This window comes from Pygocentrus nattereri, chromosome 5, assembly GCF_015220715.1.
Source record: "Pygocentrus nattereri isolate fPygNat1 chromosome 5, fPygNat1.pri, whole genome shotgun sequence".
Lineage (NCBI taxonomy): Eukaryota > Metazoa > Chordata > Actinopteri > Characiformes > Serrasalmidae > Pygocentrus > Pygocentrus nattereri.
Genome location: NC_051215.1, coordinates 48,391,924 through 48,414,614, shown reverse-complemented (window position 1 = coordinate 48,414,614; position 22,691 = coordinate 48,391,924). Strand labels below are relative to the sequence as shown.

At 41.0% G+C, this 22,691-nt stretch overlaps 1 protein-coding gene across 3 annotated transcripts in view; it reads left to right on the top strand.

Moving 5' to 3' along the window:
• The window catches only part of dok7 (docking protein 7), a 48,436-nt gene that overhangs the window by 11,563 nt on the left and 14,182 nt on the right, over positions 1 to 22,691 (top strand). For 2 of the 3 annotated variants that reach the window (XM_017723788.2, XM_017723787.2), the window contains exons 5-6: positions 11,562 to 11,681; positions 21,822 to 21,929. In XM_017723788.2, coding sequence (XP_017579277.2) covers positions 11,562 to 11,681; positions 21,822 to 21,929 — 228 coding nt within the window. The remainder of the gene's footprint in view (positions 1 to 11,561; positions 11,682 to 21,821; positions 21,930 to 22,691) is intronic. The other variant, XM_017723789.2, reaches the window with a different exon arrangement.

The window sequence follows — 22,691 nt, the reverse complement described above, 5'->3', positions numbered from 1 at the left end:
CTTAAAAGCAACGGTTCTATTCAGAACTAGAGTTATAGATGCTCATATAGAACCATGTTCATGTCTAAATGGTTCTATATCTATAACTCGGTGGGTTGGCTTCTTGGTCAGGGAATAAGCCTATTTTTAAGCCTACGTTTCCTTTCAAAGAAGAATCTCCGTCCGGAATGCTGTGCAGTTCAAGACTAAGCTCAGTTCTTTTCTGGGAAACTGACTCGGTGTGAAAGGTTGAAGTAGAAATGGGTAAAGAGTGAGATGTTTCCCTCACAATATACTTGAATAGAAGTAAATTTATTGGTGTTTGAAAATACTTGGGGAGGAATAAAACCCTTGTACTTGTAACTGAGTTAATGTAACCGGTTTCTATACCGTTACACACTAGAGCCAATATAAAATTTACTGGCTGATATCGATAAAGATCAGCAGCTAAAAATATAATATATTTATTTTTAGATTTTAGATTTTCATTTTCTTCTCCAATAGATTTAAACAGTGCTTCACTAACAGTTGATCAGTTCACTTCTTGAACTCAAACAGCAAAATTCACACGCTGTAAATTAGTGTAGTGATGGGGGCGGGGCTAACTACCTCTCATTTCTCTTATTTTTTGTCAGTTATTTTTGGAGGTTTTGTATTATAACTATAAGAGCTGCAAAACATATTTTGATAGTTATTATGAAGTGACTAATACTCAATGAATCAGCTTGAATGTGAAGAGCTGTTGCAAGAAACATTTCTGACAAACTGATTTTCTGTTTACCACGAGATAACCGATAAAAATATGTGGTGCTTTGTTTACCACTTTAAAATCTCAGGCTCAGGACACACTAAGACTTATTATTCAGCAAATATCAGGGATGTCGGTGCAAACTAGCTGAGCTTTTCTTAGATTTTACGCTCTTAAACAAGATGGTTATTTAAGGGTTCTTTAGTCAAGAAAACAGTTCTATTTAGAACCATGAACACTCGAAAAGTTCTTTGCATAATGAAAGGTTTTTTTTCCCCCAATGTGCTGTAGATGTTTCTATATAGGACCTTTTTAAAAAGGGTTCTTTATAGCACCAAAAACGATTCTGCTATTGTTACAATGTCAAGCTTGTAAGAATAGAAGAACCCTTTTGGGTGCTGTATAGAACCCTTTTCAAAAGGGTCCTATATAGAAACACCTAAAGCACATTCTCCATCAATATAAAGAACCTTTAATCATGCAAAGGGTTCTTTGAGTGTTTAGGGAACCTTTTTTTTTTTTTTTTTTTTTAACTGAAGAACCCTTGAAGAACCATCATTTTCAGATAGTAGAAGTGTGTGATAAAACCTTTGGGGCCACTTGCAGGCCTTGGTCTTTTAAGTGGGTAAGGCTGCTCACAGTTTTGAGCTACAGTAATTAATAAGCAACAGCTAAAAAAGTTCTATAATAATAATAATAATAATAATAATAATGATAAATATCGTTGCTGTCAGAATAAAACCTTGTATCTCCATTTTTGTCATTATTCAGTTTTTGACATAATTTGAATGTACCCATGGTCCTATATATTTTGTGTCAATTTCATGATGAATGGACCAACAGAAATTACCCAAAATGACTTGGAATGTCGTCTGGTTCCATTGACTTACATTAAAAGTAAAGTATGTTTTTTCCTTCTCCTGTAAAGTTACTATTTTGGAGATACAAGTTTTTTTTTCTCACAACAACGATATGTAGTTTAACGTTATAGCTCCTCAGGCTGCAGCACGTTAGCATTTTAATGTAGTATCTTACTAAATCAGCTCTGTGTGGAGGGGCTTTACAGTGCCAACAGCATGTCCTCAGGGAGTACTTTGGTTTTTCAGAACAGAAAGGATCGCTACCATTTTCTTTTCCATTGGTTAAAGGTAACTTTATGCTTCCCGGGAAAGCTGTGGAAAGTCAGACTTGCATATGTAGTATGCTAGATTACTCTATCCATAATTTTAAGTAAAAGCACCCAGACTTTACTTTTAGCCATAACTGTCCTTTTTCTTTCGCTATCTGCTTATATAGGTAGGATGCTGTAAGTGGATTGCTGCTCTCTTCAGGTTGAGTTGTTAACTCACTCTAGGTTGGATGTCACTTTGAAAAAGTAAACAAAGAATCAAAAACAGAAAGATCTGTTGATTATGTTTTACTGTTGACATTATTGGTAATGTCCAATAATTGTTTCAGCCCTAGTTTATAACATTTTTACCATTTAACCTGTAAGTTATATAGTTAAAGGGAGCCTCATATTGGACTCCCTCAGAGGCCATCTAGGGTTTTGCCTTATCGCCAGCTGAACCAAAAGAAGGTCAGTAATTGTTGGAGCATTATCTGTGATATTTATGCATATATGGGTAAAACTATAGGTCTCCAGTGCTAATAATGATTCATCAGGGACTGAATATAAGACGGTGGAGGATGTAGTCTTTCCAGAGCTCTGATACTTTCTCTCTTTTTCACTCGGTGTTAGTGACATTCCAAGTAGTGAAAGTAACAGGGGGTGCGTGCCAAGAATCAATGTGAAAATTAGACGCCCAGTCCACATGCGTGCACACACTCTTCCCCTGCTCTCTCACGCTCTGTACTTATTCACACTTAGTATTTACTCTCACACACACACACACACACACACACACAGCGTTCAGTAATGTGTGATCGGGTCCAGTGTGAGATCATTGCGTTAGCACTAGTGAAGCCCACCAGCTGCTTTTTTGGCATAACTGCCTGCAGCTGTTCCTGTAGCTGCAGGAGTCTCTAAAGCCGAACTTCTACCACCCAAACTCTGATATTACACCAAAAAGAATTTTCTTTTGATGAATCTTTTTAATTAATTTGTTATTGCTTGCGAAGGAGGTATTTGGCCCATTTGGGCACTGTTCAGCTGTTGAAGTGGGCTATGCAGGGAACTTGTTCGGAGTGTGTGTGGGATAGGGATCCGTGATAAGCGCACCATGCCAAGTGGAGACACTCAAACACGAAGAGGGAGAGAAATCGCATGGGGCACCAAAAACGCAGCCTCGCGGTGCGGTCAGGGACTTGCATGGTAGCCTTGCCAGTAAAGAGCTTGTTGCACAAAGTTATAATGAAACAAAACAATGGCAATACAAAACCGGGCCACTCCAAGTGATATAATTAAGCAGTTGTCACCCGTGCTTCGTGGCATGTATAACAGGACTGATTACAACGTTGAAGGGAGATTCCGCAGCATCCAGGCTAGAACAACCCGGTTAATGAACACTTTCTACCCACAGGCTGTCAGGCTTCTGAATGAGCTGTGAAGCTGGGGGTCCGTCCCAAACTACCACTTCACTCAGTCACTCTGTCAGCATTATTACTGTATCACATCATCTCTGCTGCGGACAGTAACATCTTAACACTAAGCCACTTTAATGTATATTGTCTCTGTCTTGTGTATATTGTGTCTATATTTTGTGTATAATTAATATATATCTTTATATATATATATATATATATATATATATATATTACTTAACTTATTTTCTTTCTGTAGAGTGATTATCTGAGTGATTATCTATATAATCCTGACATGTTGTGCAAATGACGAATAAACTTGAAACTTGAAACTTGAATGCACAATTTAGAGTTGTGCAAAAGCCGGAGACACTGGTCTGAAAAAAGTGATCCAGTCAGATGAGTCGTCCTTCACCATGATAGTGGTGGTTTGGGTCCAACTGTCCCCTTAAAACGGAGAGTCATTTACATTTACATTTATGGCATTTGGCTGACGCTCTAATCCAGAGCGACTTACAATTTTGATCATTTTTACACAGGGAGGCCAAGGCGGTGTTAGGAGTCTTGCCCAAGGACTCTTATTGGTGTAGTGTAGGGTGTTTACCCAGGCGGGGATTGAACCCCAGTCTACAGTGTAGAAGGCAGAGGTGTTAACCACTACACTATCCAACCAAGAGTCACTGCAAATCAACATGACGTTTTTCTGCCTGATTTAGCCTTATCCTGCGCTGAACACATCCTGATGGGAGTGGGCTCTTTCAGGATGGTGGTGCCTTCATCCATCGGAAATTGTAAATAATAATAATAATAATAATAATAATAATAATAATAATAATAATGATAAATTGTTGTATTATTGTTTTAATGAGTATGAAAATGATATAAATCTATGATTTATAATATAAATATATGATCATGAAAAGTGAGGGAAAAACCTAAAAACTGGGAAGAATCATGTTCTATCCCATGATTACAGTTCAGTAAAAGCCACTACACACCTTAATGAGTTAATGTTGCTTTTTTCGTTGCTGTCTTTAGAATAAAATCTCCGTCCATCGAAAGTAGTAATGCTAATAGTAAAGTGAGGTGCAAAGTAAAAATGTTTGAGTATTATTACTTTTGAGGGATTAAAACACTTGCTGATAGTTAGCACTATTTCAGTGGAGCATTTGCTTTCTAAGATACTCATTTACACCTGATTGCAGAAGTGTGGAAGTGCTTTAGACACTATATTCTTCTTTCTTCGCCATTAGAAACTATTTTAAAGATTAAAGAGGAAAAAAAGCAGAAAACTAAAATAAAAAACCTTTCACATATGAATATGACAGGAAATCTGCTTTGTTGATATTCATAGTGTTGTTGACACAGTTTCCTTCGGTACCCAGGCAGCCTGTCTTGTTTCATTAGCATAAGACACCAGTGTGTCTTGGTGCTGGCAGGGTCGAAGGCGTTATTTAATTTATTAGTACACAGTGAGCAGGTGATTGCTTTGGGCTCGGGACGGTGTATTGAAATGGAAATGTACCTGTGTTTCCATTCCAGTGAGGAAACGCAAGTGCACTGTCGCAGCTCAAAGCTCTGTCACAACCCATGCTGATAGCATCATTAGTTGGCGTGTCAGCTGTCGTGTTTGATTTGGAGAGCGAGGCGATTCGGGGTTGTATGGCTGTTTGTGAGAAGCCTCTGTGCCGAGAAATTCCATATTACCTTATTATTCCTTTCTGCAAGTGAAGGAAACTGTACCAAGGTGAAAAGGTATGATTACAGTATTGAATCTGTGTCGTTCGGGGGGGGGATGGGGGGTTATGGGGGGTGGGGGGTTATGGGGGTTGGGGGGGGGGGGGGGTTGGGGGGGTGCTGGAACACGTTTTGTTACGGCCTCTAAGACTCACTCAGTGGTTGTTTGCGCTTTACCCTTCAAATGTTTGTATAAGATACTAAGATTGATTCATTGATTCATTCTAAGATTGATTCAGTGATTCATTCATTATTTGATTGGATACTATAGAGTCCTGTCTCAATTAGACGTCTCGCATTACTATGTTGTTTCCATTTTACATTTATTAGCCATTTGACATTATAAAAGTATAATATTTAAAAATAGTGCCACAATCTGACACAAGACCTAAGCTAACACACTAACCACCAACCATCTCCATGTCCACCTTCACTACATCCATAAACCTTCTCTGAGGTCTACCTCTTCTCCTTCTGCCCGGCAGCTCCATCTCCAACATTCTTTGCCCAATATATCCACTATTCCTCCTCAACACATGTCCAAACCATCTCAACCTGGCCTCTCTGGCTTTATCTCCAAACTGCTCCACCTTCACCGTCCCTCTGATCTGCTCATTTCTAATCTTGTCCAGCCTCGTCACTCCCAACGAAAATCTCAGCACCTTCATCTCCGCCACCTCCAGCTCAGCCTCCTGTCTTTTAGACAGAGCCACAGTCTCCAGACCAGACATCATAGCAGGACCACTACTGTCTTGTAAACCTTCCCTTCCCTGCTGTCCTTCTGTCACACTGGTCATGATGCACACAATCACATTACGTTTCATTGATTTTTCTAAGTGAAAATAAGGGATTTTTCTACAAATTTTAGTGGACAATTTTTTTTATTAACTGAGTTTAGCATATTAAGAAAAAAATTAAACATGCCGTATAAAAATGTGCACAGGCTACATTTGATCTCTTTTCCCCCAGTATGTTAAATTCAGCAAATTAACAGTATTTGTGCATTAAAATGTGCAGAATTCTCTGAAGAGGATGTGTTAACTTATTTTCACTTAGAAAATCAGCATACAGCACACAACTGTTCATCCCTCTATACAAATAAGTTGGTGTCCAATACGAAGAATTCCATTATTACAGCCTATCCTAAACACCAGGAATATTCATGAGAGGAATTGGTGTAGGTATATTGGTATTGGTTAGTGTAGTGGGTAACACCTCTGCCTTCTAGACTGGGGTTCAATCCCCTGCTTGGACAAACACCTTACACTATACCAATAAGAGTCCTCGGGCAAGACTCCTAACACCACCTTCCCCTCCCTGTGTAAAATGATCAAATTGTAAGTCGCTCTGGATAAGAGCGTCAGCCAAATGCCATAAATGTAAATGAATTCGTTCAGGTAAATTTATCAAGAACAGCTTTTTATTACAACCCACTCATGACGTACATACCAATATATCTGGGCTAATGAAGAGTTAGTTAAAGACTGGTCCTCTGACTCTCCATGGGCCATAACTGAGGAGGAGCCAGTGATCTATTGTTGTACAGTGATGGCACTTTGTCATAAAAATCAATAAAGAAGTAATCAAAGGTAAACATGGTAAAGGATATTAATTAATGCGATAATGTCACACACAGCTATTTTTGCCTCTTGGCCCTAGAAAAAAAATACTTTTCGCTGACTTTTCAATTGTTCCCTTGCAAGTGAAAAGTTTTGCTTAATTTGCTGCTATTCTGCCATAAAACAAGCCCATGTTCACCTGATCTGTTGATATTTTATGTTCAGTGTTACAGATTGCATGCATATTGTTGCAAGCATTGCTGCTGCATTGCTGATTTCTCCAAAATTAATTAAGCAATGTTTTTGCCTTCTATATGGCAGACTTGGGTTTGATTCCCTCAGCCAGGGAAGCACAGAAATCTACACAAGTACGATTCCTTAGGCAAGACTCCAAACATCTGTAACATGATTAAATTGTAAGTTGCTCTGGATAAAAATCTGCCAAATGCCATGATGCGAATGAATAAACCATGTTACTTGTGTTATCGTAATCCTTTCCAAATCTCTTCTTGATGAAGTCTAGTATTTACAGTCACCATCCAATACCTGCTTCAGCCAATCAGTCATTCGTTAAATGAAATCAGGGGCCACTGATAGAATTGAACTAATGCATATAATGACTGCAGCAAGAGGTCAGGAGCCAAACCTGCATTCTTCCAACCAACATTTATGTAAATATTTAAAAACATTTACATTTATGCCATTTGGCTGACGCTCTTATCCAGAGCAACTTACACTTTGATCATTTTTACACAGATAGGCGAAGGTGGTGTTAGGAGTCTTGCCCAAGGACTCTTATTGGTATAGTGTAGGGTGGTTACCCGGGCGGGGAATTGAACCCTGGTCTACAGCGTAGTAGACAAAATAAGTCTCATCAGGTTTGACTGTATTAGTGTTTATTTGTATTTATTCTAATGTTGTATAGTACTTTTATTGTGAAAAACACATTTACTCCTGAGATAAAGTTTTAAGCAGTTTTCTTGGCTGCCCAAGACTTGCACAGTACTGTATGTGTAGCTTTATCCATCTCTCTCTCTCTCTCTCTCTCTCTCTCTCTCTCTCTATCTCTCTCACTCACACATACATACATATTATATATTCATATATATTCATGGAGTGACGAGGTAGGATGGCAAAAGAAATGAGACAGCAGGCAAACTTCATGTTCTTGCCAACTTAAGAGTAGCACTCTTGACATCTTTCCAGATACCTTTCTCCATGGAGTAATTTGCTGACCTTTTATTTTCTTTAGCCCAGCGAGGCTGCTGTCCACAAGTCCCTCAAGACATCCTCACTCAGATGAGCCAGTTGGCATTCTGCTCCTAGGGTTCAGGCTGGGTTCAGTCCATCTGTTCAGTCTGGGTATTTAGTTAGAAATGGTTAAGAGGGGTGTGCACAGATAGCCGAGTGCTTGGTTAATCGTTGCCAGTGTCAGAGTACTCAAATCACTATTCTGGCATTAGATGCATTGCAGTACAGAATGTCAAGTAGGAAATATACAAGCCAGCAGTTGAGTGAAATGCTGTTATGTTTTAATGCAGAATGTAGGCAATTAGGCAGGTAAAGACAATTGGATATGTCATAGCGGACAATCATGCATAATCACACATCCTTAAATTGTAAATAATGCAAATTGATTTGGTACAAATCGACAACTCCAATCAAACTGAGTTTATCTTGAAATCTTGATTTGGAAGCCACTGACTGTTCGTACACTTTATGCCGACAGAATGTCAAAGACGCGTTTTTGCGAATACCGTCTATACCAGTTAGAGCCCTTGGGCAAGACTCCCAATGCTACATTTGCCTACCGGTGCAAAGGATCCTATTGAAAATATCTCTGGATAAGAGCATCTGCCAAGTGCCGTAAATATATGTTGAGGTGCTGAACATTTAAAAGCTGTGACATGCACCACATACTGTGAATGATATAATTCCCACTCAGTCTGTAATAGAAGGTATGAAAACGGATGTCACTGCTCTGGTGGTTTGGAGTGATCCTTATTTTCTGAAGATCAGCCGCATCTTTGCCACCTTTCACATACATCTTGCTGTCTGATGCTCCTGCATTAACCTGATGACATGATGAATCTCTCAGAACGTCAGCGTTTGTGGCTATATTTCACTGACTCAGTATGGGGACGAGAGGAAGGCAATGTGCTGTTGAAAAGGCGTCTCTTGTATTTATAGACTGTGTTGATGTATTATGAAACCCACTGCTAAGGGTGTTCTGGTTATTTTCGTAAAGGCCCCTTGCTCCTATAGCCTTGCCCTTGCAGTCTCCATGGTGACGCTGAGGGATTTGGCACGGCTATATTTACCACCATCAAAGAGTGCTGGAGGCTTGGGCTTCATTAGGCTGCAGGGAGAGAAACATAGTGGTGCAATTATATCGTGCATCTACCCAACGTCACAACACAGTTTTTGTTCCCTCCCTTTAAAGTTTTCTCTTGTTTAAGTGGTGGCCCTGGGTGCTCGGTGAATTGTAAGCCGCAGGCAGTGCTTTGTTGCTCCTGGTTTTTTTCTGTGTGGATGTTATGACAAGTTTTGTAGATAATGGATCCGTCCAACTGACTGTGTTTTGTAAGAAGATGTGCACAGGGAAGATACTTTAAACAGAAAATGGTTTAAAAAAAAAAGGGTTACTGCATAATTCTTCTTTTTGCTGTTTAGTCATTTTCAGCTCCTGGGAAAAAAAAAATCTGGACAAACCTATGGAAGAAAGTCAAGAAGGCAGTCCTTCACAAACCAAATAGATTGACCAGTTATCCACAATAGCTGGAGTTGCATTATGGAGCTTAGCTGTGCAGCATCCATGACATCATTCCACGGCAAGGCCGAACGGTTCTCAGCATGGAGGGTAACCGTTTTAGTGACGTTTCCACATGGACACGATTCGGCCACAGGGGGTTGGTGGAATGATGTTGTTAGAACCGTTTGATGATGCTTTTAGGTTCTATGGTTCGATCTCAATACCAAAGCTGTGAACTTGGCCAGAAGCCCTCCGTCCTCCTGAGCCTTCAGCCGGCTGGGCGAAACTCAAACGACCACAGAGACCAGCTCTGTACTCAGAAGGCTTTTCCCGGTTATAAATCAGAATAGCAGAGATTATATACACACAAATGATTGGAAAAGATTGGATGAAAGAGTTATAGGTGGACGAGGGCCCCCAAGGACATATATGACATATGGGTACCAAAACCAAAAGCCATGGAACTGGCTTTTAACTCACTCACCTCTGTTTAGCAGGCTAAAAATTCTCCACAAGGGAGAGCCATCATCATCGTCGTTAACCGCTCAGTCCAGATAGGGTCACGGTGGGTTTGATTCCCCGGCTGGGTGTCCAGGGTCCTCTCAGTGTGGAGTTTGCATGTTCTCCCTGTGTCTGTGTGGGTTTCCTCCGGGTTCTCTGGTTTCCTCCCACAAAGACATGCAGTCAGGCCAATTGGACAGGCTAAATTGCGCCTAGGGGTGCGTGTATGTTTGTCTGCCCTGCGATGGACTGGCGACCTGTCCAGGGTGTATCCTGCCTTCCGCCCGATGACCACTGGGATAGGCTCCAGCACCCCCCCCCCCCACGAGAAGCGGCTAAGGGACAACCATTAGCAATCGAATAGCTTATGATGTTTCGTAAGATCAATGCTTCTTTTTCTTCATATTATTCATATATATTAACCCTTTAAACTCCCAGGCTTATTAAATATTAAGGCTTTTTATTCAGTAACATCAGACTAAGACTAGCTGAGCTGTTCTTAGGTTACAGAAGTGTGCAGTAAAACTTTGGGCCTGCTGGTGGGCCCTGGCCATTTAATGGGTTCATGACACCTGAAAAGTCGGGGAAGAACATGCCGTCTTTTATACCTGAGCCTATGCTAAACTCATGTTGGTCTTATCTCCTGGTGCAGTTCTAATGAGTTTACTTCTGGTTCTGATGGCCAGCTCATCAGCAAGTGCACTGTCAATTATTTCAGAGCCGGCAATCCACAGCAGCGCTAAAATCATTTGTACTCAACACGATTAAACCAATATTAGTGCCTCAAATTAGAGCTCTAATACAATTAGGCACACAGTCTCAACTGCCTGAGCAGAGTCCTATCTCTGACTACTGCTGAGAGATCACCGTCACTTTGACAGACTGTTTTTATTAATGTGAAAAAAATGCCTAATTATAAACTGCTGTTTTTGCATGACATGCAGGCAGATTATCCCTTTAGATGCGCTTCTACTGTGCGCCACTGGTGACTTGCTAGCATTGATAAAACCCTGAAAAATACACTGAAGTGCATTTTTTCAGAAATCAGGTAAAAGAACTAGTTATACAAATTGCTTTTTACCTTTTGGATACTTTAATTATCAGATGTATCTGAATTGTATGAAATATTCAGTGTAGTCCTGTTAAAACAATGCTTATTTTGTAAAGAAATTCATATGATTTACATGTAAGTTTCCAGAATAAAATGTCTGTTAATCCCCTCAAAATCCCAGGCTTATTACATACTAAGGCTTATTATTCAGTGACTGTAGGGACTGCAGGGCAGTGCTGAGCCCTGACCTTTTAAGGGCTTAAAATGTACATTAAATCAGGTGTTTCTCTTTTTTTTTGCCTGGTACTGTGACCAGCTAGTCTTTTCTATTGACTGTGGAAGGTTAAACCAGGATTTGATCCACAATGTGTAGACCAAACCTCTAAATTAGTCAATACAGTAGTGTATACTGTAAACGCCGAGTGTGATAGACCATCGTCTAACACAGCAGCCAAACCAATGAGAGTGCAGCGAAAGACTGCCAGCAGGAAAGGGTGAATGCTTGTCATTTGGCAGAGGATTACTGTGTTCTCTCATTAGAGATTACCTGAAGAGACTGATTGTGCTAAATTAAATTGATGTCCTGTTGTAAAGCATGGTCAATTAATGTCATTGCGGTTGTAATTCCTTTTGAATGGAATATTATGTCTTGAGTGGAAAAGTGGTTTCAGGCATTGATCTGTCTCTGTCTGTGCCCCCTCCCCCTCGCAGGGACTGGTGTCTTCTTTCTGGCCTGTACAGAGGGGGAACAGATCAGCTTTCTGTTCGACTGTATTGCTCGAGGCGTCTCTCCAAGCAGGGCACCGTTTGGATTGCGGCCAAATCTTCCAGGTTAATACAGTGTGTGTGTGTGTGTGTGTGTGTGTGTGTGTGTGTGTGTGTGTGTGGTATAGGATGTAAAGTGCTTGCCATTCTCACTCTGCTGCCTCTCTCTCAGTCTTGCTTCTCGCTTTTTCTCTTTCAGTAATTCATTGCAAAATTAGTTCATTAATTACATTAATTAAAGTTTGTCAGAGCTCACGCAGAGTAGAGAGACGCTCATAGAGCCGTGATAACTTGCACTTTATACGCTCTATAATGAACACAGCTGCATATACAGAAGCCGTAGGCGCTGAGCACCCTATTTAAAGCCGTTTATCTTGGCCATGAGTGTGCTTTTACTTGTAACATCACAAGAACGTCAAAAAAATCGACTATCTAGCTAGACTGAGGAACAGACTCTGGTTCCAATTTTCTCCTTCATGCATTTAAATATCCTTTAAATTGTACCACTACACTCTGAGAGATGGTTCTTCAAGGGTTCCTTGGTAAAGGGAGCCCTAGATTCTATATAAAACTGTTTTATGCATGGAGGATTCTTTGCATGGTGAAGTGGCTCTTCAGGTTGATGGAGAATGTGTTGTATACGGTTCTATATAAAACCATTTTGGAGAGTGGTTCTGTATAGTACCAAAAAGGGTTCCTCTGTTGTTTCAATGTCAAGCCTTGAAATAACAGCAGAACCGTATTTTGGTGCTATATTGAAACAAAACCATACACAAGACGTTCTCCTTCAGTCTGAAGAACCATTTCACCATGCAGAGAACCCTTCAGGCGTGCACACGCTTCTATATGGAACCAGTGCCTTCACTACAGAATCCTTGAAGAAGTTTGTTTTCTTGAAGTTTGAATGTGAGTTGGTTGAATTTAGTGTGAACTTGAAATTGTGCAGGTATTTGGTCACTCAGTGTACCGTGATATTAAACCCACACTGTAATGTTGTTGTGGACCCTTCGAGTCCCACCAAACATGCACATATCATCGTTTTTTTTAATATTAATTCAGTTTTACCTCTCATTTGTTGTACAGACCCAGCTTAATATTTCTACTTACCCCCAGTAAAGTGATGTAAACTGATGAAATAACCTCCGTATTCATTAATGCAGGTAACATTTCTTGATCTGGTGTTTTACGTGATCAAAATATCCCATTTATTCTTTTAATGCTGGTAGCGTTTTGATCAGGTAATATAGGTAATCAGGGTATCCACCCTGCAGTATTACTGCTGATAACATTTTCTGATACCGTGATTTAGGCTGTAAACATATCCTACCTGGAGTTTTATGCAGGGAGCTGCCTACAAGTATGAGCTACGGTGGACGTTTTCAACAAGGCAGAACAGTTGGTCAGAATGCTGTCACTGAAATTTAGTCAAACGAGCTGCTGTGTCACCTGATATGTCTTAGACACGCGTAGCAGCTCTGCTTTCACATGCTCCAACTGTGCCACACGCTCTGAGCATGTGATACTGACGCTTCTCTAGGCAGAGCTTGCACACCAGCACAACAGCCACAGTGCATCAGAAGCAGGTGTGTGTGTGTGTGTGTGTGTGAGTGAAGTAAAAGACACAAACACATCTCAAACTGAAGCAAAGCAGCTTGGCAGATAACAGTAGCTTGGTGTTAAACCGGAATGTTTACTGAATAATTGTATATCTATAGCATTCGAGGTAAAAGAGGTTACCTGAACATCTGTTACAAGCTGTGCTTGACTGCAGGTTGTTTGTAGGCTCGACCCACATCACCCCTGAACTCCTGCTGTTTCATGCTCTATTTGAAGTTGGAGCAGCTTCCCAGCTCTTGGTCTCAGTGCTCAGAGTTCTGTTTGCCACCCCAGGCCTGGCTGCTAATTTATGTTAATGATATGCGTCAATAATCAAATTTTTGTTGATTGTTTTATTGTAAATATTATGCACATATACCGCTTTAAAAAAAAAAAAGACATTAAGAACATACATTTATAACAGTACAAACATATTTGATAAGAATTGTATTATATTATATTATTTTTATTGTAATAAAAAGTAAATGATCATTAAAGGAAATGTAATGAAGTATTAAGTAGTCAGTTTAAATGACTAGGTATTAAATGATAACTACAACAAATAATACTGAGCTGCCTGAGGACACCTTTGGAAGTGGTTAGACAAACACATTGACAAGTTAAAGATCGAATTATTGTATTCATATTATTTGATTGTGTTATATTATCTTGGCCAATAACCACGTAGTGGCCAAATAAATAGATATTTAGTTTTTTCTTTTAAACACGGTCACATATTAAGCACAACAGTAGGCCGCTACTCTGACATACAGGTAACCCTTAAAGGGGACCTCCGCTGATTTTTCAAAATGCTACGTAATTCAGTTCTTAAGATGTAAACGAAGCCTTTCAGGGTGGTTTGATGTAAAATGCTGAACTGTACAGTGGTGGTGATAGAAACCAGGGATTCTGAGGTCTGCAGCTCAAATATAGCCATTTTATTTTCTACCCAAAGCCACCAGTGAACTTATTGATAATGTTAAATACGTTTTATTAGGGACTATTTTTATAACCATCATAGAACAGTTCAGTTCATTAGCAGCTTTAAAAGCATTCATCTCTTGAGACGTCTGGTTCCTATCACTATCACTGTGATACGTTTCTGTGGAACAGACCATTTCACATCCACCCACTCTGTTAAATGACTCTGTTTACATATTGACCATTTAATTATTGGGAAATTTTGGAAAATCAATGGAATTTCTCTTTAAAAAGACACTCCATGAATTTTTAAAAAATTCTAAATTTAACCTTTGCAGCAACAGCAGTGCTGCAGTAGTCTGAATAGCAGGGATTTGGGTTTAAAGACTAGGAAAATACCTTTCTCTTGAAAGAGGTGAGAGGAACCTTTGAAAAACTTCAACAGCTTTTTGGGTGGGCTATTGGGGTGGGCTTTTTAATTTTTTTACCAGCCATTGGATGCAGATGGATAGCTAACATTACTGCTAGGAAGCCAAATATCCTATTGCAGTCATATAACAATAAATCACATCATAAATCCCTTTAAAACAATGCATATTATGCAAAATATTCCAGCAATGAAAATAATGTTCTCTGAAATATAGTACAGGTAAACAATTTCTTAGAAAAAACAAGCATGAAATAGAGAACAGCACAGTTGAGAGCAGTTAGCTGTACTTTTTACTGCAGCCAGTGCTGCTTTTTCCAGCCAAACGTTTATTTCTGCATCCTGACTGGTCCAGCTAAAAACTGAATGGAGGCAAAGAGTTGTTGTGATGTGTGTGATGTAAAATAAAAGCATTGCTTGTGGGATTATTGGAATTCAGTCTTGGGTATATTTCATCCTCAATTTCATCCGGACCTTCGCATACTGCAAGATATTACTTACCAAAAGACAACCACACACTTTTGTCTGGATGTGTCTCATTTTTAAAGATACTGCTTAAAAACTAAAGATACACTCACCGGCCACTTTATTAGGTACGATTGTTCGATTGCTTGTTAACACAAATAGCTGATCAGCCAATCACACGGCCGCAGCTCACTGCATTTAGGCATGTAGAGGTGGTCAAGACGACTTGCTGAAGTGCAGACCGAGCATCAGAACAGGGAAGAAAGGGGATTTAAGGGGCTTTGAACGTGGCGTGGTTGTTGGTGCCAGACGGGCTGGTCTGAGTATTTCAGAAACTGCTGATCTGCTGGGATTTTCACGCTCAACCATCTCTAGGGTTTACAGAGAACGGTCCGGAAAAGAGGAAACATCCAGTGAGCGGTCAGTTGTGTGGACGAAAATGCCTTGTTGAAAAAAATCTGAGGAACGTTTCCAACACCTTGTTGAAAGTCTGCCACGAAGAATTAAGACAGTTCTGAAGGAGAAAGGGGGTCCAGCCTTTTACTAGCAAGGGGTACCTAATAAAGTGGCCGGTGAGTGTGTGTCTCAGCACCTGCATTAGGAGGTCTAACAAGAGGTTTGAGCTCTTGACAAGTTAACAGAGGAGATATAAGGGAGTGTCTTGTAAAGATATAAGGGAGTGTCGTTGTTTTCATGTCACGTTTTCAGTGCCCTTGTTTCTTTTTTTTCCCTCAAAATAAGAAAAGATCTATAATGAAGAAAAGAGGATTTTTTTTTTTGCGCCTGAACAAATTCAGTGCATTCAGTCATTTTCTCAATGTGTATCATTAACCAGACCCCCAGGGGAAACCACCAGCAACCTTGTTTTTTTCCCCGCAGTTAATAGCTTGTGCAATTACAGTTTTATTGAACTCTGCTGCGGTGGGGCGTTTACATCAAGCAGCTGCAGTGGCAGCCGTGACCGTGTACTGTTAAATCACATTAATTATCATTAATGAGTGATAATGAACAGTGATTAAATGATTTATCGAGGCTTTTCCTGGCTTCATCTGTCTGGGAATATGATTCACACTTTGATGGCAACATGGAGTATCAGTGTGACACCGTGCTTATCTAACACTGAACTAAACACCTTGTGGATCGATTGGAGGTTCACCTTTCAAATATTGACCTGTTCCAGACTGATTTTCCACATTAGTTGCCTTAATAACATATTAAAATTTTAATGAATTGTTTGATTTTCTTTAGTAATTAAGCCGCCTCACACCGGACCTCTTTGGTGCAGAATTCTTTGTTGGGTTGGGTTGAAAAGGCTGAGTTTAGTATAATGTACTGTGGCTCATGTGGTGGCGCAGGCACAGTAAGCTGTGTCCTTGCTGATGTACATGGCAGGCAAAGAATGCTTGGCTCTTTTGCGATTTAAAACTGTGCATTCACAGTGGATTTGTGACTAAAATTAGCGCTGGAATTACTGTCAATGAGCTGCTGCATAGCCAGAGAGCAGGTCAGTTCACTGAAGAACAAGTATGCTAGTGTGTGTGTGTGTGTGTGTGTGTGTGTGTGTGTGTGCGTGTGTGTGTGTGTGTGTGTGTGTGTGTGTACATTTCCAGGGCAAAAATATATGTAAACTGGAGCAATGTTTTTCCCCCATTTGGTTACTGAGGTTAAATAAAAGAAGGTTATTTAAATTGAGGGTTAGGCTTATTTGATGATGATGATGATGATGATGATGCTGTCGGAAACCTCGTCATTTTTCAGTTTTTGAAATTTGAAAATGCCTGTTGCCTTTTACGATGTGCAAATTTACGTGATAAATGGACCAAAAGAAACAGCCCAAAATCTGTAACACAAAAAATCTGATTCCACTTTCAGAGCCAAGGTCTGTTCTGAAACGGGGGCCTGCAACATTTTCCAAAACCGTTTAAGACAAAATTTCAGACAAAAATTCTTAAAAGCGTGATTAAATCATGCTCGGGGAGCAAAGGCTTGATCCTTTATGAGCAAGGATGAGTGGAGCATCAACAGTTTAAGAATAATGTTCCTCAACAAGCAATTGGAAGGAATTTAGGTATTTCATTCAGCCTCTGACTTTGTCCTCAGTTCCCAAACATTTACTGATCAATTACGTCCCAACTATGTCCCAGGTGTGCATATATATATATATATATATATATATATATATATATATATATATATAAACACAAAAACAGTAAAATTAAGCAGTTGGAACTTCAAATATCTCTGTATGTATTGCTTTCAGTTGAATACATGTTAAAGAGGATTTTCAGATCATTGCTGATTTATTTACATCTTTCCTACTGTCCCTTGCATTAACTTGCATGGTAAGTAAAGATGTTCTTCTCCTCTTCTGTAAAGTGACCATTTTGGGGATAGGAGGGTTTGTTCAGACAGGGAGAGAGGAAGAGGGTGGTTGGGATAGTGTAGTGGTTAACACCTCTGCCTTCTGTGCTGTAGACTGGGGTTCAGTCCCCGACCTGGGTAAGCCCCCTACACTATACCAATAAGGGTCCTTGGGCAAGACTCCTAACACCACCTTCGCCTACTTGTGTAAAATGATCAAATTGTAAGTTGCTCTGGATAAGAGCGTCAGCTAAATGTAAATGAGAGAGATTAAGACCATCTCACTTTGAGTTTGTCAGATTAGCAGATTCATTGGCAGTTTTACGTGTTAATGAATGATATTTCTCTTATATTGGTGACCATTGCTTCTGGTGTAACTGTATCTCTTGGAAGCTGTAACTTGGCAGGTCAAACCATGTCTTGATAACTGACATAGTTCTGTCTGTGGTATGAGGATCAGATGTCTAATATCGCAGCCAGACCCAGCCAAGCACTGCTTCAGTCTGATTGGTGGTTTATATGGGAGATGGGTGCACTGTAAAAATTGTTTGTTTACAGGTGCATGGGATCTCTTTACAGTCATCTATGATTTATAGCACTGCAGGCTCAGTTATGTTCCCGTTTATTTGTAACGGTGTAAGTCAACAAAGTCTGCGGAAGACCTGAAGGAAGATCAATGTGAAACACTTTTGATGCATAAAAATGCCAAAGCTAAGAGGAGAAGACGCTGAGAAGTAATGAGAAAATGTAATATTGTTTGGATGATGCCTGTCCCAAAACCTGCGAATGGAGGTAAGGAAATATCTCCCCTTCATGACTGGAGTTCGGAGTTTTAGAAGAATGAACACTTGATTCTTGGCTCAGAATATCTTTGATGCGCTTCCAGTGCAGAGAACTTTTTAAAATAACTGGATTGACACTGGATATTTTTCACTGCTCCTCAAAGCCCTTTAGAAACAGCCTTTATGGCATTCTCTTCACCCCCAGTCTTTGTCAAATGTCTCATAACTACATTTTCGGAGGTTTGCATCATGTTTATACATTTTTCTTGTTGACAGTGACAGACTGAACAACAAGTTTTCTTTTCTTACCTTTGGAGGTGCCTGCTATAGCAATGCCCTCAAGGGTGGTTGAAGGACAAAGACGTCTGGTGGTGTGTTTAAGCAAATCCTACAAGAAGCAATTAATGAAGCTCAGTACTTGCCAGGTTGCTTGTAATGGATGCCCTTGGCCATGCGCTTCACTGGCCATGAGGATTTTTGTGTATTTCTGCAGTAGAAGGGTGTGATAATTTACACAATAATCAGTTGATTTTGACAGATTCAGATCTGTCCTTCAGAGCCTCTAAGTCAGTTCATCATTATAGGTCACCTTAGGCCAGAGAAAACATCAAGATGCAGTGCAGTAGTCTTTATGGATGCTAGACGTGGTGTGAAGCTGCTCATGCACCTGTGTGGACATCTTACAGTAACAAAATCAGTGGCTGGGCTTCGATTCAGATGTTTTGCCCTAGAGTCTTACTATGCGTGGATTTGAACCTTCACTAGTTCTTGGCAGAGCAGTTTTGACAGCCCTTTGGCAACTGTACGTATAGTCCTAATAGGTCAGAAATGCTGGCAGGAGGGAGTTTTGGTCTATTTAATGAGGGCTTTAGTCACTGTTCCACTCCAGCGTGTTGCATATCAGACCTCTATGAACGTCAGTCCGGGCACAACATTAAGGGCTGTGCCTCAGTTTGCATACTACCATACTAAATAGTATGTTAAAAGCACCACTGATGGTCTGTTAAAGTTTTTTTTCAATTCAAGTTTATTCGTGTAGCGCTTTTTACAACGATGTTGTCACAAAGCAGCTTTACAGAAGTTTGAAAACATACAGTTACAACATATAATCCCACAGTGAGCGAGCCAGAGGCGACAGTGGCGAGGAAAAACTCCCTCAGACTGGAGGAAGAAACCTTGTGAGGAACCAAGACTCACAAGGGGAGACCCGTCCACCTCTGGTCAGACAGTGTTTATAGTTTAATAAGCTGAATACCAGATAGAAGCTAAGAGGATCTGTTTGAAGTCTGGATGGTAAAGCTTTAGAAATGGCATTGGTAGAGGTGGTCTTGGACTGAGGCGGTCTCTGACTGAGGCGGTCTCCGACTGAGGTGGTCTCTGACTGAGTCTTTATAAAAGTGGGAGTGAGCTGAAACAGTCCCATCCTTTCTCAATGCTGGTGCATCTGGATGGCACAGTGATGTAATTGAGGGTACTGCAGTTGGCACAAACAAAACAGGAGAGCGGGTTGGTGACGGTGAGGAGGGGGCCCTGATGGTCAGTCTTTCAACACCATTCAGCAGGACGGGAGGGCAGTCATTATCTCAGTAGTATGTATAGTAGTGACCGTAGTACGTCACCAATGTGACATACTATTTAGGATGGTATGTGTGATTTGAGACGCAGCTAATAAGTTAATGGAGTGGAAACGCATGACTTTCTTTCCCACTAAGCCATCCCAACTTTTACACCTCATCATCAAACGTAAAAATGTTTTTGTGATATTTAGGCATTTTTCCAAACTTAGCTCGGAATTTGGCTATCCCGTCCATTTTCAAAATTACCATAAAAGAGGTGGATGGAAAACACTCTGTTGACAGGTCATGGAAGACTTGTGATACAGCATCAATGATGGCTGGTGGGTCAGCTCAGCAGGAGGGACCACCACTACAATGTAAGATATCATTACATTTAATGTAATGTTGAGACAAAATCGGATTTGTCTGTTCTGTGTTTGGTCAGTGTCTGTGTAAAAGTGGAAGAGAATGCAAAAAATCTCCAAGGCAAATGGCCTCTCTGGTCACACGCTCTGCATATTTAGTGGCTGAAATGCTGTGGCCAGGGGAGCCAGGCAGTAGGCAATGTCTACTCCCTGGCCCCTGGGTCACTGTTATCACTGTCCCAGATGTTGGTCTGTCTAGCAGGGGGTGACTTTTGTGCCTGAGGCCATTAGGCTGATCAGCTGATCAGCGACATTTCTTGTTGAGCTATGTGAACCACACTGAATGGCTTGTATAAGATACATGCATATATATCTATTTATCATGAAAACTGGAGTGGTGCGGTGGGTAGGGCCGTCGCCTCACAGCGAGGAGGGCCTGGGTTCGATTCCCCGGCCGGGTGATTGGGGTCCTCTCTGTGTGGAGTTTGCATGTTCTCCCCGTGTCTGCGTGGGGTTCCTCCGGGTTCTCCGGTTTCCTCCCACAGTCCAAAGACATGCAGTCAGGCCAATTTGACATGCTAAATTGCCCCTGGGTGTGAGTGTGTGAGTGACTGTCTGTGTCTGTCTGTCTGCCCTGTAATGGACTGATCTGTCCAGGGTGTATCCTGCCTTCCATCCGATGACCGTTGGGTTAGGCACCACCACCCCCCGCGACCCTGAGGGAGAAGTGGCTTAGAAAATGGATGGATCATGAAAACTGAGTACCACACCAGGTTATGCCAGCACACATGACTTGTGTTGACAAGGCTTTGGCATCCCAGATGGTCTCTCAGACTGACAGCTTTCTCACCGTCCACTAACCACAGCTCTGGCCCAGCAGCCATGACCAAAACTGTAGGCAATCCTGATATGGCTGCCATACTCAGCTTCCCAGCTGAAGTAGTGAGTCCCTCAGCTAGGACAGCAGGAGGGGGATACCGTGGTCTGGCAGTCCATATAGGAGCCACAAGCAAAAAAGTTCTTGCAACCCTGAATCTTGGATGAACGGCCCAAGGGCCAGATTGATTCAAGAGGAGAAACCATAGCCTATAACAGGTGCATGAGGGAGTATCAACTGTCCTTCACACCTCCTCTGGCAGTCAGTAGGAACGAAACAGCCACAGCCAAATGCCCATCTTATTCCTTTAATCTCAACAATCTTCGCTGTCTTTCATCTCTTGGCTGTAAACTGCTCAGCCTTTCTTGGGCTCTCTTCTGTTTTTATGCCTGTGTTGCTTTCTATCTCTTGCTCACGCTGTAGTTTTTTTCCCTCTGTCTCTCAGCTGCACTTTTTATCTCTAGCAGAGATAATTTATTTATTCTCCTCTGAGTTGACTTATTATCTTATCAGAGCTGTTTGGGAACAGCATCTCTTGGCTTATTCTACAGAGAGTGCACACTGCCACTTTCACAGCCTGCTTCACAGTTGTTTTTCCTGTCTCAGACCTGAGCGTGAATGTCTCAGAACAGGGAGTAGGAGGCAGAAGCGATGTATTATGACTTCATTTTCAGAGTCTTGCTTCTGATAAGATGAATGCATTATCAGAAAGAACGTATCTGTGCATGAGTGCACACTCGTGTGTATCAGGAAGAGAGAGAGAGAGAGAGAGAGAGAGAGAGAGAGCGGGAGAGAGAGAAAAACTTTGCATTTGCTCATTTGGTTTAATGGTAATTGAATGGTTTCGGTTTTCTAGACCCCGCTGTTAACCCGTGCTCTGTGGAGGAGAGGATTAGTCAGGAGGCCAGTGACCTGGAGAAGCGCCTCAGCCTGCTGTCTGTCAGCAGCCGCCACAGCAGCTCAGGTAAAACACACACAGGACAAATGGCAAACACTTTATTTTGATGGTCCGCTGTAGATGGGTACTTTGCTTAACTGACATAAACTTTCAACTAAATACAGCAGGTGAATTAAGTATTCAACATGTCACCAGTTTTCTAAGTAAATATATTTCTAAAGGTGCTATTGACTTGAAAATGACTAGATGTCGGTAACAACCCATTCAATCCACACATGCAAAGAAATCCAACCGCAGATGTCCAGAAATTATGTGTAATAATGAGAAATGATGCAGGGGAAATTGGGTATTGAACACGTGAAGAAAGAGAGGTGCAAAAAGCCACGGAAAGTCACCACACCAGCTGAAATCTATCAGTAATTAGAATGAAATCCTGCAAATGAATATCAGCTGGTTCAACTGATGGCCTGTAAACAGGTGCCTCGTTACCAAGGTGCCACACAGGAAACATCTCATGATGGGTAAAACCAGTGAGCTCTCTCAAGACCTTCGCAACCTTATTGTTGCGAAACATACTGATGGCACTGGTTACGGAAGAATTTCTGAACTACTGAAGGTTCCCGTGAGCACTGTTGGGGCCGTAATCCGTGGAGGTGGAAAGAACATCATTTCACCATAAATCCACGACCAGGTGCTCCCTGCAAGATTTCAGACGGAGGAGTGAAAAGAATTATCAGAAGAGTTGTGGAGAGCTACAGAAAGACCTGGAATCAGCAGGTGCAATTGTTTCAAAGAAAACAATCAGAAATGCTTTTAACCGCCGTGGCC